The 15591-nt window shown below is 48.5% G+C and overlaps 1 protein-coding gene and 1 long non-coding RNA gene across 2 annotated transcripts; both read right to left on the reverse strand.

The window, feature by feature from the left end:
* Positions 1 to 1090: 1090 nt before the first annotated feature.
* On the reverse strand, positions 1091 to 4018 carry ATF4 (activating transcription factor 4). The gene is made up of 3 exons (XM_035338837.1): positions 3798 to 4018; positions 2537 to 2848; positions 1091 to 2032 (listed from the first exon to the last, which is right to left on the reverse strand). Exons 2-3 carry the CDS (start codon positions 2748 to 2750, stop codon positions 1182 to 1184), a joined length of 1065 nt encoding a protein of 354 aa, XP_035194728.1. The 5' UTR covers positions 2751 to 2848; positions 3798 to 4018; the 3' UTR covers positions 1091 to 1181.
* A 4213-nt stretch (positions 4019 to 8231) lies between these two features.
* On the reverse strand, positions 8232 to 10052 carry LOC118160638. Its single transcript, XR_004747611.1, has 2 exons — positions 9564 to 10052; positions 8232 to 9093 (listed from the first exon to the last, which is right to left on the reverse strand). It is a non-coding gene; the product is annotated as an uncharacterized LOC118160638 (long non-coding RNA).
* Between the last annotated feature and the right edge of the window lie 5539 nt (positions 10053 to 15591).

The raw sequence follows: 15591 nt of genomic DNA on the forward strand, positions 1-15591 counted from the left end.
TAAATAAAAAGAAAGAAAGAAAGAAAGAAAGAAAGAAAGAAAGAAAGAAAGAAAGAAAGAAAGAAAGAAAGAAAGAAAGAAAGAAACGTAACCCTGCCATGAATGTAAGCACGCTAATAAAAGTAATGCCTACAGGCTGAAACCAGCCTGCTATGCAGGCTCCTACCTGCCATCTTTACGTTCCTTTTTTTTTAACAGATACTGCCACAGCACGTTTTCCCCGTTGCATCTTTTCTCCTGACTCCCCAGGACCAGAGAATTATCTTGCTTACCGCAGCCCCCAACAAGAAACGCCAGCCCAGGAGGCAGACTGAAGCCTGCCAGCCCCTGCCCACATGCTGCTCCAGCACATCAGTGTTGGCACCGGCTGCACGGCTTCAATAGCGCTGAACTGGCCTCAAACTGACACACTTCATCTGCCCAGAGGCCTCCAAGACTTCCACACTTCGGCGTGTAACCATCTTCCACTAAGTGTGCTCACCATAACCCCACTTGGCCCGGTGACAACCCAGTCTGAGGACAGCTCCTACCCAAACCCCACTGGCTAGGGCCAGGAAACTTTCCCTGCATTTTGCACTTGTCTGGGGACTCAGAGTGTTATCAGGATAAACCAAGACAGCTCACAGCTGCCAGTACACCCATTCCCTTGTCTTCTAGTAAGCTTTTCATTTCCTTTTTTTCATTTCTGAATGTTGACAATCACTATCTTTCACATACCATTCACCTTTAGGAAGTACGATTACACGATTAAGTCCCCTCTTCTCAAAAACCATCTTTAACTTGAGCGTACCTCAAATGGTTCTTCTACAGACTCCTGAATTATGAGCATGCCTTTGCTACTTAGGAATTTGGGATAATGCAGTACCATCTCCCCTTGGTTCAACAGTAGTTTACTTAATCGTATGTGTGCTTAATTGTATGTGAACGATGAGTCCCTGCCTGAACAAACTGAAGGCACTTCCACACTTGATTTCCCGTGTGTAACAAGCAGTGTGGCTATCCAGGCCAGCATTATGAACCGAGGCGCCTGTTTGATTAGGCAATGTGGGGTAAGTTAGGCCGTGAAGGAAACCCTTTATCTCACACACAATTGCAAGTTTACTATAAAATAATTTATTAGACAGCAATACACAGCTTTAGCAGCAAGCTTATATACATGCACATAAAAACTACTGACTACCCTACTCAGGGACCCTAGCTCTTTTGACTTTGGCCTTCCGGACCTCTTCAATCAGATCTTTTAGGTACTGGATTTCCTTACTCAGGGAATCTGCTTTCTCCTTCAGGGCCTGATTCTTCTGCTCCAAGTCTCTGCACTCCCCAGACAGCGCCTCCTGTTCTGCCCTCTTCTTCTGTCGGTAACGCGTGGCAGCTGTCTTGTTCTGCTCCATCTTTTTCAGTTTTTTATCTATTTTCTTCTCTCCTTTCATCTTTGCTGACACTACCTTCTCAGCAGGATGATCATAGGGTTTGGACCGCACAGAGCCGCAGTTGGCTTCTGCGGGGAACTGGTTGTCATTGAGGGATCCAAGTGAATTGGTAGGACTGTGTTGGGGCGTTCCCAGGTAGGAGTCTGGGCTCATGCATATTCCGCTATCGTCAGAATGGTTCTCCTCCTCTTTCTCAGACTTAGTGATCACTACCACAAAGGTGGGGCCCTCCAGTTTTCTTTCTCCTTCCAGAACATCCACTTCACTACCTAGTTCTAAACTAAATGAATGGTCTGGAGTAGAAGTAAGAGACCCTGGGGAGAGGGGAAAAGACCAGAGGGAAGCCAATGGGGCCATTGGATCTGCTCCAATTGGAGATTCGGGGAGATTGGTGATTAGGTCGGGGATCAGTGGAGGTTCTTTGCTGTGAAATTCCTGGGTGGTAGGGTTAAATAGGAGATCACACGTGTCTTCCAACGTGGCCATCAGCTCGTCTGGTGAGACGGTGGCGTCCAGATGTTCCATACCTAACAGGGCATCAAAATCAAATTCCTTCAGATCCATCTTCTCCACCATCCACTCCATGCCAGAGAAGGCATCCTCTGAAAAGGGGAAAAAAGTACTTTTTATTGAAATGGCAACCAATACAGTCAAGTTTCTGTAACTTATCTAGGAAACAAATAAATTTTAACACTTCGATTTTTATTGAGGAACTTGACCACTAACACTGGCTGCAGAGTACAACATAAGCCCTAAGGTGTTCTGACATTCCATCCCTCTTACTCTAATACTCTAAGAATTCAAAGTCATTTGAAGCATACAACCATGCTTGTTTCTTGTGACCTCTTCCAGGGAAGACTACTCTAACAGTTGGTATGTTATTAGAAACGCAACAGAAGTGTCATTTTATCATACAGCAGCTCAGTAACTAGCAATTTTATGTTGTGTAAGCAGTGCTGTACAGATGGTTTCCCAACCAAGGTACACATGTGAAGTTACCTTCTCATTCGGAAGACTTGCAACTTTATTTCTGAATAGGAGTGTTCCAGAATTTATTATATGCAATCATAACTGATGCACCCTGTGCAAGTGAAGTATTATCTTACCCTGGCTGCTATCTATGGTGTTGCCTAAACTGTCCACAGCGAGCCAATTGGAGGAGACTGCCTTAGCCTTGTCGCTGGAGAACCCATGCGAACTGAGGGGCTCGGCCACCTCCAGGTAGTCATCTAGGAGTCCCAGACCTTCCTCAGCCACCGAACACGGCTGGCTGAAGGGGGATGACACCCCCAACAGCATCTCGTTGTTCAAGAGGCTCATCTTGGTCAGTTTTTAGTGCTTTGATGTCGAAGGATGTGGATAAGCTGAGGGTCTTTTCGTCGACTACAGCAGTGCTGCTGTGTGGTGCTTTGAAAAACCTGCAAGACAGACAGTTTTTTAAAATGCATCAGTACTTGTTCTGCCATGGTAGCTTTTCAGAATAAAATGCCTCTGCAGGGAGGCCGGAGATACACACTCGCAGAACTGCAGCATTTTCAGACATGGCCAGGACTGGGCCGGCCCCGCCCCCCCGCCGCCCGCCCCCCCCCCCCCCCCCCCCCCCCCGCGGGCGGCCGCAGCCATTTCGCGATCGCGCCGCTTCCCTCTCCCCACCCGGCCGCCATTTTGTGCCTGCCACGTTTCCACCGGGGCTGGGGCACCGCGTGGCCGGGCGGCTGCCGGCAGAGAGCTGGGAAGGGGTTCACAACCCTGCCTTAAATGAACCCTCCTACCAACCAGGGGCTAAAAAGTTCACTTAACGCCTCACGCTGCCTTTTGGTTCACAGATGGCATGGACTGCCCCCACCCCCCAGACGATCAGGACGAGACTGTAGTATTAAAGGATTATTGTACTGTTGCAGGTTTATTAATAGCTCCATTTTATCTCCTTATAACACCAAGGATACGGCTTATACTAAAACCCGACGCCGCATCTTCCACACCTACAGAAGCATTCCCCTACGCTGAATAAGGAATCCTCCATGTGAAGGATTACTCTTTACTCCCACGAAGGCCCTCACGAAATGAGAAATCCATAAGCTTTTAAAAAGCTTTTTTTTCTATTGAATTCCTGTTTATTATTATTATTTTCTGAAGTTTTATTTCTTGCTATTCCCAACACCCCCGAAGGTTGAGCCCACAGGACAATGGACTCCCCTTCCTCTCCCAAGCCTTAATCCCTACTATCTTCCCTCCAAGGTGGTATCATTCATTGTCATAGAGATGCTAAACCCACCCGAGAGTATCACTTTTTTTTTTTAAAAAAAAAAAAAAAGGGGGTATAGCACTCAGGAGAGGGAACGCCCGCCCCTCACACCCGATACTCACGCCATGGTTGCAGATGCCGGGGATGTGCCGAGGCCGCCGCCGCTGCTGCTGCGCCTGGTGCACTGGCCGGTGCCGCCGCTGGCCCTGCCGCCCTTAGAGAGCCATGGCGGCCAGGGGAGGGGGGGCTGCTCCGCTCGGCGCCGCGCGGGGAGGCTCTGCGCGCACAGCCACCACCACTGCCTGTCACCTCGGGAGCACTCACACAATGAGGTAGCAGCTCCCGCCCGCTGCCTTTATATAGAGCCGCGCTAAGCAGAACGAGAGCCGGACGTGAGGTGTCCTTCCGCCTAGCGTCACCTGCCTCTCGCCAGCGCCCGCTAGCCCCTAGATTGGCTTTTTGGGCTTCTACTCCCAGTGTCCTGCTATGAAATAGTCGCGGGAGCCACCAATAAGGGCAGGCCGCCCATCGCGGAGTGGCTAAATGGAGGGACTATATTGGTGTACATCCGCACCGCCAACAGACGCGGAGTCACGTGACGGAGCGGCTAAGGGCGCTCCCCCCTCCCCTCGGGGACCGTCGGGGGGGGCTCTGGCTCCCAACCGCCAACAAAGACGGGGCGCTCGCCGAGCAGGCATCACGCGGGCACGGGGCGCGCTGATTGGCTGGCGGCGGCTGGTTCACGTGCACCCTGAGCTGCCATTGGCTGCGGCCCGAAGGAGGCCAGATGGGGAGCGAGGGGGGAGGGGGAAGGAGAAGGAGCACCTGGGTGACAAAATGGCGTCGTGAGGCGCTTTGGGGGGGGGGGGGGGGTAATGCTGCTACTGCAATTGTGGTCCTTGTTGGTTCCCTGCACCTACGCTGACCCAGTCTCTCCAAGCACCGTCCCCTTTATTTGTAATGGCCTCTTTCGTCCTCCTCAGCTCCCCTGAAGCGAGGAGGCGGCATGCTGCCGTGGCCTCCTGCTCCCTCTGATAAAGCGTGAGCCCAGGGCAGCGCCGCCTCCCCTCCCGGCCTGCCCCCGCATGCAGCGTGGAGATTAAAGTTATGGTGGTTTTGGGGCACGGGTTGTGTGTGGCATGTGGCACGTGTGGCAGCGTGCATGTCCTTGGCCAACACTGCTACCCTCACGGCTATGGCGTAGCAGCGACCTGGGGTGGTTTGTGAAGAGAGCCGTGCTACCAAGGAACCGAGAGCCTAATTAGTGCACTGAACCTACGCAAGAACTAACGCTGAATTCAGTTATTCCCCAGCTGGGAAACAAGAACTTTCTCTCCTCCCCTCCCATTTCACATTGACGCAGTTGCTTCACTCCTCTGTGCAGCCATTGCTCGGACCATGTGAGCATTAATGGTTCACCTACATGGCCTCGCGGCTGTAAAAAGTAGCCTCACCGTGAAAAGCTTTTAATGCACAGTTTCACATTATGTTTTATCTGATCTAACTCGACTAGGTGAGAAGGCAGCCCTGCACCCCTCCACCTCCAGCCCTGCCTATACAATTCTTCCATCTCAGCTAGCTAACCCAGGACAAAATTTGGGGGGGCAGTTTTCTGCTGGTTTCAGTCACCTTGTCATTTCACTCGTGACACGCAACCACCAGAAACACAGCTTCAAGTGAACTGGGAAGATCAGTTGCCATGTGTTCCCTCACTCTGGCAGAGCCATCTAGCTTCAGAGGGTTGCTTTTCCTCGTTGCTAGCCCCGCAGCATGCCATCAGTTCTGAGAGTTAAGGTGGGTCCTCGCTTGCTCAAACATGGTAGTCCTGTAGGTCAAACTCCTCCTGGCTGCTTCTGCAAACGGCTCCACTGTTTTCCAGGTAGGGCTCGGTAGTATTTGTGTAAAGCCATGGCCTTCACTGAGTTTGTACAGGTGTAACTGCCTGGAACTTATTAAACAGCTCGACTAATGATTTGTGAGCCAATTTCTGCTTTTAGCCGTAAGATGTTACCATCGCCACTACAAATCAGGGTATGTCACTTCACCTCTGTAAACTGAGCGCTGGCAGCTGAATGAAAAGGGCAATTTTTCCTCCGTGTTGGGTTGTTGTATTTCTGTTTTGTTTTGTTTCTCTGGGATCAAGCACAGATTTTGAAAAGACTCATTAAAATGGAGGAGGCAGCAGAGGAAAATGCCTTCCGACATCAGAAAACACCACGATAGCAACTGAGTGATTTAAGATGAAAATGGTGACAAACGCACAAACAAGCAGGCAGATCTTGCTTCAAAGCACAATTCAGAGGATGCAGCAGCTTTCAGTGAAGCCTGGTGGGGGGTCGGATGGGTGCTCGGGTGGACAGCATCCCTCTGTCCTGACTAGCTAAGGGAGAGCTCTCACATCCCCCACCTTGCCTGCTTGCCCCTCCTTGTAGTGAAAAGGGTGATTGTACAACTGTAATTGTAGCTAAATAAACAGAAACGCTATACACATACACACCCTATCCTTCATCTTGAAAAGGTAATTACAGATTCCTGTGGAAAGGACTCTGGGTATGTGTGAGCAAGAATCACGCAAGCAAAAATGAAATGTGCAATGAGGAACTTAACCCAGATCTGCCTGTTCCCCAGCTGCCTGGTTTCCATTTTGTGTGTAAATGCAGAAATTTGTCTGCGTTTTGAGCTCCAGACAGATTTTTTTTTTTTTTTTTTTTTTTTTTTACAATCCCTAATCCTAGAAGTGAAATCCAGTAACCAAAGTCCAGGCATTTAGTGAACAGTGTATTTTTCCCCATTTTCTGAAGGACTGCAGAATTAACCGTTCTTACGTAATTTAATGAGATACATTTCTAATTCCTCTATAAATCATGTCTCTGTGTTTGCAGATATTACATCAGAGGTTTCTCCTTTGTAGCTAGAGTTTTTTGACTGAGCAAGAAGATAATTCTTTAAGCCCAATCTAACAATTCCTTGGGAATTTTTGTACAAAGAAAATATTTTCTAAGCAGAGGACTACTAGCTACCCACTAACTCCTTTCCAGTATAGCAGAGTATATTTATAGTTCAGACATTCTGGAGAGAAGTCTGATAGCTGAAAAGAAAATTGAATTTGCAGCACAAAAATGTGGCTTCTGAATGAAGATTAATTTGTGTGTATGGTCAATAAACTCCTGATGACATGTTAACAGCTTTAGCACAGTTAATGTTATTTTCCTGCCCTGGGTACCACATCTCAGCAAAGAGAGCTCCTGCAATAAGTCAGAACCATCCGTATCCAGAAGCAAGGGGACAGCCGCAGGCAAAAGGAGATGCTCACGCAGAGCTCACAGCAGGGTGGAGGCCAAAGTGACCTTGCTGGGGAGTGATGAAATGCCCAGATAAATACAGCATTGCAGAGAGCACCAGGAGGTGGGAAACTGATACTCCTCCACTCACGCTGCTCCTTCTTTGAAATGGAAGGATAACATATGGGCTCTTCCTTTCTCTTTCCTTCCTTCCTTTCTTTTCTTTCTTTCTTTTTTCTCTTTCTTTCTTTCTTTCTTTCTTTCTTTCTTTCTTTCTTTCTTTCTTTCTTTCTTTCTTTCTTTCTTTCTTTCTTTCTTTTTCTTTCTTTCTCTCTCTCTCTCTCTCTCTTCCTTTCTTCCTTTCTTCTTTTAGTTTTTTTTTCATTTTTTTCTTTCTAAGCTAACGTTGCAAAGGAAAAGAGGTTTTCTTTTATCAGCAAAACATGCCGAATGCTCATCTGTTAAGCATGCAGAAGACAGGGCAGACGTAAATGTTTCCATAGTGACATCTCCTCACACAGTCTCACCCATCTGTACGATGCTCAGGGACGCACTCCCGGCACAGCATCGCAGGGAAGCAAGGCAGGGGGGCACAGGGGACATGAATTACCAGGCCACGGAGGCAGCCAGCAAAAGTAATGGAGATGGAGGCATTTGCTCCTTCCTGGAGTGTTAGGACAGCCAGAAGGGCTTGCACACACTGCATCAGGAGGGTGCACGACCCCATGGGGGCACTGGGCGGGTGGCTTTGGGTCTCACACCCTGGGAAATGGGCAGATGAGCTTTCAGCTGGCTCTGGGGTGGCTGGGGAGGAGGGGGTGTTGCCTGCTTCCCGGGAGGATGAGTGTGAGGGCAAGTCCCGGAGGGGATTCTTGTGATAATTTCTGTCCTTTGAAGCGTCCGTCAGATGGGCAGGACAACAGGAAGCAAAACCCAGGCTTACAACTTCACTCTGCACTTCAAGGAGCAGAGAGTTTCCAGAGGCCAGCAGGAATTTTTATAGGAGACGGAGTGCTGAGGGAAACAAAGGAGGAATGAAGCAAAGCGCCTAGAAATTCTGTGAGATTTCAAGGGAGAATTACCTACAATCTCTACAGCTCGGGCTAATTCACAGCGCTTCGTTGCTCCCCTCCTCACGCGGCACAAACAGATATCCGAAGGATCGTTTCTGCCAGATTCTCATTGTAAGCTCTTTAGGGACCATTTTATAGATGTTCCACTTTAAAACTAGATTGAGAAGCAAATATACGTGATTAAAGATCAAGCTGGGAGGTATTAGCGTCCATCTTTTATTACATACAAACAAAAATTAAGTTAGCCATATGCCGTGCCTCGTTTGTTTTGGACCAGAGCACCAAATGGAACCTCTAATAAATCATTCATTGCTTACCCACCTCCTCGCTTTCCTTATGTTTCTATCCTGTTATGTAAATAACACTGACATTTGAAATGAGACTAATAATAATAAAAAAAAAGGGATTAAATCTGCGATTTACATTTGCAACTTACAGTTCAATTATTTTAGACAGATACGGAAACAATCCTGGTTATCCACCTACATTTTTCTTACCGAGCAAACGTGGGCATGCCAAGCACATGCCGATAGCTCACAAAATACGGCTCTCCAGAGGCTGAGTTCCTTGGAATCAGCCAGGCTGCGGCCAGCTGCCACAAGTAAAAACATTGTGCAAATCCTGCAAAGAGGGAGGTAAGTTTTAACTTGTACCTTGCCCAAGCATGAATTTCCTGAGCAAAGCTACAACTGGTTGAAAATGATGTTTAGCAAAAAATATGTGACGGGGGGAGGGAGCTGACTTTTGCTCAGACCATCGGGGGATTTTTTTTTGGTTTTCTCATCTTCCAGACGTGTTTTATTATGATAAAAGGATTCGGGGGTCAAGAATAATCAATCCCTCGTGTGTATTAGCACATATGGGAGCAGTTTAGCACACAAACGAAAGCCTTCCAGTTGTCCAAACAATAAAAGAACAGAAACATATCTCCTGACAACCCTTGTTCTTCACAGGGCTGTAGTTTGTGCAGACCTGGAACAGATGTGCGTGCACTCAGTGCCCATCCAAGTGAAGGTGCCTGTACATCAGTAGCGTCTGCTGAAGCCACATGCATGCCAGGTGTCCTGTGCAAAAAGGATGAAAAGGAGAGTGGCAATGTTAATTATTATTATTTTTTTCTAGCAATGCAAAGTTAGCAGGAGCTGAGGCCTGAAAAGCAGGTACAGATTATGAGGCTGCAGCATCTCAGACAGCCACAGACGCCTGTGGGTGAGCTAACAGCCCATCACCACTCCAGTGTGTTCGACTTTCTCCGTCTCGGTGGCCCTTACACTCGTCACTCCTCGCTGCATCAGTCCAACAGCAATTACTGGGCTCTCCTGAAGCCGGCACCTAAACTAGCAGCTTTCTGAAGCACATGGAAAAGTTATCTCAGCTTGAGTTATGCCGGCCTCTCTACCCAGCGGGGAGGATGCATGATGAAAGGCTGGTAATGCCAGGCTGTGTTCTGAGTGCTCGGTCTGGGGATTTGTTAACTTTGTGTAACTTCAGGGTGTCTTGAAAGACCAGGAAGAGAGGCTGTAAATGGGTATACCTTATAAATGAAATAAAACAGGATCCTGGGGATGCCTGGTGTGCGCCTCTTTGTCTCTGAAGCTACCAGGTAGCTTGCACTGACAAACCAGGTAGATCAGGTGAAGCTCTGAAACTCTTTTGGGGATAAATCAGTGCTGAGCCTGTAGCTCCCTAGGTCCATTGGGAACGCTTGCAGATATTACTTAGTAATATTTTTCCACTACTTGTAGGCAGCAGCTGCTTGGTGGCTGGAATTTACAGCAAACTTTAATCTGTTTGAATATATACATTTGTTCGTAGGGAAGGAGAGAGAAAATATTGGTGGATGTCAGCATGGCCAGGATAGCACTGAGTTGATAACCTTTTCCTGAGTGACTGTCATTTTCCCTCCCAAGGTCTCTGTGTTAAGACACTTGTCAAAGGATGCTGCAAAGAAGATTCTTTGATCCAGCCTCTGCTGGGAGGTATCGATGGCCTGCTCTTTTGGCATTCAGAGAGTGAGAGCTTGTCCTGGGATTGTGATGAAGGTAGACATCTCCTCTGGGTCTGAGGAGCAGGCGCTGTTCGGGAAGGTAACGCCTGAACGTCGTGGTCAGGCAGTGCCAGTGAGACTGATCTGTATCCGACCAGAAATACCTGCCTGCCCAGAGCAGGGCAGGCTCTGTCTGACCACAAAGGGCCGAGTCTGTCCCAGGCCACCAGGTTTGAGTCCAGTCTGCCCATGACACCATGCCTCTTCTTTTGCAGTGCAAAAACGATGGAGATGGATCTCTCTTCTTACTAACTTTCCCTTCTTGTGCAAGAAAGCAATGACAATTTGTAAAATAATAAAAATAAAGGGAGGTGGATGAGGAGTTCTTAACCCAAATCAGCAGTTCATCGTTCAAAAAAAAAAAAAAAAAGGCACTGGACTGGATGCTTGCTACAGTCTCTCACGGCCACAGGCAGTAATTTGGAAATTAAGAGATTTGTGCCTTGGTCACGCGCTTGCCTCAGCAAAAACCGACCTCGGCTTGAATGCCAGGAGGCCGGGCCCCCTGCCAGCATGCTCTCTCACAAGCACCGTGGGAGCCGCGGCTCTGTGGGAGCACTGCGTCGCCTCCTATCTCTGCTCTGGCATCTCTCAGGCCCTCTGACAGCATATCGCCCCTGCTATAAGCCACCGGGAGCCTGAACGTAACTCCGATGATGTTATCTAGGTAAGCGGAGGTAGTTACTATGTCCAAGGCCGTAACTACCCTCTGTGCTAAATAAATTCAAGAATTTGAAAGCAAAAATGTCTCTCTGCCATACTCCTTCTAGGAATGATTGCTTCTTGCCTTTCAACCGGGGGAAGGAGCCTGCTAGAGCATTACAAGTTTTGAAGGAATGCCTGTCATGGGACAGGTAAAGAGCCAACGCACTCCATCATTTGCCATCCATGCCCTTCTGTTGCCTGTTACACCTCTGTCCTTCGCAATGCCGAGCAGAATGAGGCAAGAAAGTCTTACAGGACCGGGATCATTAGAGTGGGATGTTTAATGGGGCAGTATATCACCGCTGCCTGGGCTTCTGAGGAACAGCGGCAGTTCTACAAGGAAGGGGTAGGCTTGTGTTGAAGCTGAGGGAACCATTGCCTTAAAAAAAGAAAAGCAAAAACAAACCCCAGAGAACACGAGCAAGTGACTTTTTCCCACTATTTGTATAGAGAAGGCTTTCTGTGAAGAATGTGGATAGATTTTATACATATATATATATATTCTTCCCCTGAGAAGCTTAGCACTGAGTGCTAATAGACGGATCAAAGAGCTGCTTAGCCACTGGAGCCAGGGAAATTGAACCAGGGCAGCAAAATCAATCATGGCTTTTAGTGTGCTCAAAGTGATTTTGTTCAGAACTGACTTCTGCGTGAGCACTTTGTAAAGCTTAAGACGATGAAAAGTTTGAGTTCCATACGCCAAACTCCGTCTCCTGCTCTCCCGCTATCTGTAACATGACAAGAATGCTTTCTACATATGGAATGATCACCCTTTGGTCTGACGACCCTCTTTAGTCTTACCATTTGCAAGGTTATTCCCCAGGATCACATACTATAAGGATATTATTAGCCTGCTCACCGCCGCGTTTCTGGCTCAGTGACTTGTGAATAATGCTGTCCTTCTCGGAGCACGCTAATAAAACTTCTACACCATGCGGTCCCCGATGGTGTAGAGGGCATACTTGTTACACGAGAGCTATTTTAAGATGGTTTTGAATCTTTAAAGAAAATAAAAAGGGAAAACAGAAAAAGGGAGGGGGAATATTTCTTGAACCCCTCCGATCACAAAACTTGGCCTGACAAGGGCGAAGAAGAAAAAATCCAGATACCTCAAACAGTTCCCCAAGTGTCTAGACTGCAGCAGTGCTCTGAGGGCTGGAAGCCAAAGCCAGATTTCACTGGTGGGAGGGAGACTCTCCCTTCTCTTGCTTGCTGCATCTGCGTGCAAAGCTCCAACATTTCTAGATCCAGTCCCAGATTCAGCGAGCCATGCTGGAGCCATTCCGTCATACCTAGTGTGGGTAGTGGGCCAACAGATTTCATCTGACTTGGAAGAGAAACCCCTCGCTTGGAAGAGGTTCCCCTTTTTTTCCATGAAACTTATTCAAAAAAGCAGCAGCTGTTTGAAACTTTTGGGGAGTTTGGAATGTTGAAATAAACCCTAAAAAAAACACAGAAGTGAGTGGGGGGGGGAGAGGGGCTATGGGGAGGATGGCATTCGTCACACAGTTCAACACTTCAGCATGATAATCTCAAAGATGGGGCACAGTCGCCCTCTCTACCCCAGCTTTTGTTACAGAATAGTCAGGCTGGAATTTATTTTTTTTTAAATGATTAAAAAAAAAAAAAAAAAAAAAAGTGAAATGTAAATTTGGCTACATGCATTTCCAGGACAGGACTGTGGCTATATGACAAAGTGAGCAAAACATTTTGCTTTTTCCGAAATTCTCTCTCCTGAACTGTTTGTTCCTTAGGCTAAGAACAAAAGGGAAGCTGTGTCTTTGCAGCCTGGAGAACCATTTATGCTGTTCTTTGCAGCAGCAGCCATTTGCATACATGAAATAATTACCATGACTCCTCTCAATTATTTCTTCTCTACGCTGGACAAACCCCTACCTTTTGATCTTTCCTCGCTCTTCATGCCAGGACAGCTTTTATGCAAAGGTGCAAACTGCTGCGTACATTAAGCATGTGTTGCAAGCTCCAAGCTTTCCAGGGGCATTAGTGTGAGAGGTGTCATGCCTGGCACAGCTTCCAGAGCTGCTTGTTTTAGCTGTTCCCATAGGCGTCCTTACGACGTGAAATATGTTCGATCTCACCTGTGTTTCTAGCACAGAACAGATTAAAGGTAAAAAAAAAAAAAATAGAGAAGAGGCATCAGGAAAAATAATGTTAGAGATGGAGACTCCCTTTCTAACATAAGATATTCTCCAAGCTAGTTAAATGTTAATTGCCGAGTCCTCATTAAAACAAGTCTCACGGGATGTCCTTACTTCAGCAAGCCCTCCGAGAATTAAGGAGCTGGGATCCATCACTTCACGCTTTTCTTTGTCGAACGCTTCCCCCCGAGCGGGCACATAAAGCTGGGTTTTGCTGTGAGGAGCTTCAGCACGCCAGGCCGTGGCACACCAGCTTCCCCACCGCCTGCAGGCTGATGCCTGGATAAGACAGGAACTCATTTGGCAGGGGAGAGGATCGGCGTGTAGAAACAAAGGTGCCACGGAGCAAGAGCCGGGGGGGGCCTGCGCAGGAAAGTCAGTATCAAAAGATGCAGGGAAGCCTGTGAAGTCTGGGGAACCGCATCAAGCATGGGTGCCTGTCCAGGCGTGTGAGCTGTCAGGGAAAGGAAGGGAGGCAGAGCACCGTAATTGTGCCTCATCTTGTGACTGGTGCGAACGCTGCCAGCAGCGAGCACGCCGCAGTACCCAGCCGGTTGCTTTCTCAAGGCACGCTGCTGAGCGCCCCGAGCCGCGGAGGGAAAGCAGTGAATCAACAAAGGGGCACGCTGGGCCCCTGAGCACGGTGCCGCCCCTCCCGTGCACCCAGAGAAAGGCAGAGAGGCACTCCGTTGCTTATAAACACCAGGGACAACCGGGTTACCGTGGAAAGTCATTTTATTTCAGATTTTCACGCACTCTTGTCACAGACCATGCACTTGAGACTTTCCCCTTTACAGATCCACAGCCTCCAGGCCTGGGAGAGATGGGGCATCATCTCTTCACACTGCAGGTACCCACATGCTGAGAGCGAGGGCCGTGAGGGCGGCTTGCCAGGAGGCAGAAAGCAGCCCCTTGGTGCCACAATTGCTTTTGAACACTTGAAAATAAATCAAAGGATGAGCGGTGGAGCTCGGCAGCAGCGAAAACCCACTGCTGAGCGAGTTGGTCCTCACCCTGCGGTTACAGGGAACAAGATGACGGTCTCGTGGAAAGCTCGTGTGAGTTAAGTTACACCAGAACACGCCACGGCATTCCAGGAGCCTGGGCAGCGAGCAGGCAACGCATGCCCTTGGCCTCTTAAAATCAATTTGTCTCCGAGCTGCCCCGCCAGGAAGGTGGCCAGGAGCTGCCCTATTCACATTCGTCTTCAGGTCCTCCTGCTCTGTGCTACAGCTTCGACTAGACAAGATCCTACCTCTACGACAGCCCTGGTGGCTGTACGCCGACCTGCGCGCTGCGTTTAATACTGAAAGGTGCCCGTTCCAAAGACGCCCCTCTGTCCACACGCTGGGTGCAGCATTAGTGTCGATTTCTTGCATAGCTGCCCTGCTCCTTCTTCCCTGCCTCTGCCGCCCCTCGGGCCTGCCCCTGCTCTGGCAGCTCTCCTGGTTGCAGCGTCCCCGTGACCCACGACGTCTTTGGCCTTTGCTGAGAGTGCCACAGCAGCTGTTGTCCCCTGTGGCGGCTGCCTGCAGGAAGGGAGCGCTCACCTCCTGAGAACAACGGGCTTGTGGCTAGCTCAGAGGGGAGAAAAACCCAAAGGGAAGAAGTGATTCAAGTGAAACAGAGCAAAGTCTACAGAAAAGGCAAAAAGGCAGCTTCAGTCTCCATTTGATACACAAATTGAGCTCAATAGCAGCAAGATATGGCCATAAAATATTAATTCATTAGGTTGCCAGGAAGAAGTAAAAGAATTCATGTAAAAAAATTCTATAAACTGGTACGTAGGTGGCAACTGTGCTTAAGCCAGCTCAAGACAGTGGCTTCCTTCTGCTTATTTCTCTCCTCCTTTTTTGTACCTACAGTTCTGATCATTCCAAACCATGCTGCTACTCAACCCTGTGTGAAGACCACAGCACTGCAGTCAGCACCAAGTGAGGGGTGAGATCACGCTGAGGAAGTGAACCTAAGGGGAACTCCTGACAACCCCGAGATTTTAATATTTTCGTTGACCTTCAAGTAATTAGGAGAAAGGGGAATTTCCCCAAGTAGCCCCGTGGGCTCCGAGTCTCATCTGTCTGCTTTTAGGGTAGGAAGGCTGACATCAGAAAGGCAGTGGAGGGCAGGCAAAAGAAGAGGGGAAAAAAATAAGGGAACCAGAGTGAAGAGCAATCAACAACCGACCAACAGTGACTGCTGCAAAACCTACAAAACACAAAATCATACAAACGGAATTTCTGTTAACCTTTTATACACTACAGACTTTATATACACACACACACACTTTGAAGTATGCGTCTGGCAGTCTAGAAGGTACCAGTACGCTAAGGATTAAATAATTTAAAATGTAACGTCGTGTTATCACCGTATCCGAATACTATCCGACACGTCGGCTAAAATGGACGGACTGTCCGAGAAAGATGCTCCCACCCCCGTCTCACCACCACTGCCTCTGAAAAGAAAACGAGGGCTAAAGACTCCCCTCTGTGGTTCCACTCCTGAAACTCACCTGGAAACTTCCCTGTCAAAGGGGAGTGAGTCCTGAGAGGAATGGGAGAGAAAAGGCTACTTGCTCCCTCCAAACTTGGCCTCTCTTGGCTAGGGAGGCTGGGCAGCAGAAGGAAAAAGCTGCTGAAGCTGGGGGAAAGCAG

The sequence above is a fragment of the Oxyura jamaicensis genome, chromosome 1 (genome assembly GCF_011077185.1).
Source record: "Oxyura jamaicensis isolate SHBP4307 breed ruddy duck chromosome 1, BPBGC_Ojam_1.0, whole genome shotgun sequence".
Taxonomy (NCBI): Eukaryota; Metazoa; Chordata; class Aves; order Anseriformes; family Anatidae; genus Oxyura; species Oxyura jamaicensis.

Excerpts from the sequence above, each read along its gene's own strand:
- ATF4 (XM_035338837.1), bottom strand. The coding sequence starts at position 2,750 with ATGAGCCTCTTGAACAACGAGATGCTGTTGGGGGTGTCATCCCCCTTC. Across the intron at positions 2,033-2,536 it reads CACCATAGATAGCAGCCAGG|AGGATGCCTTCTCTGGCATG; the intron begins GTAAGATAATAC and ends TCCCCTTTTCAG.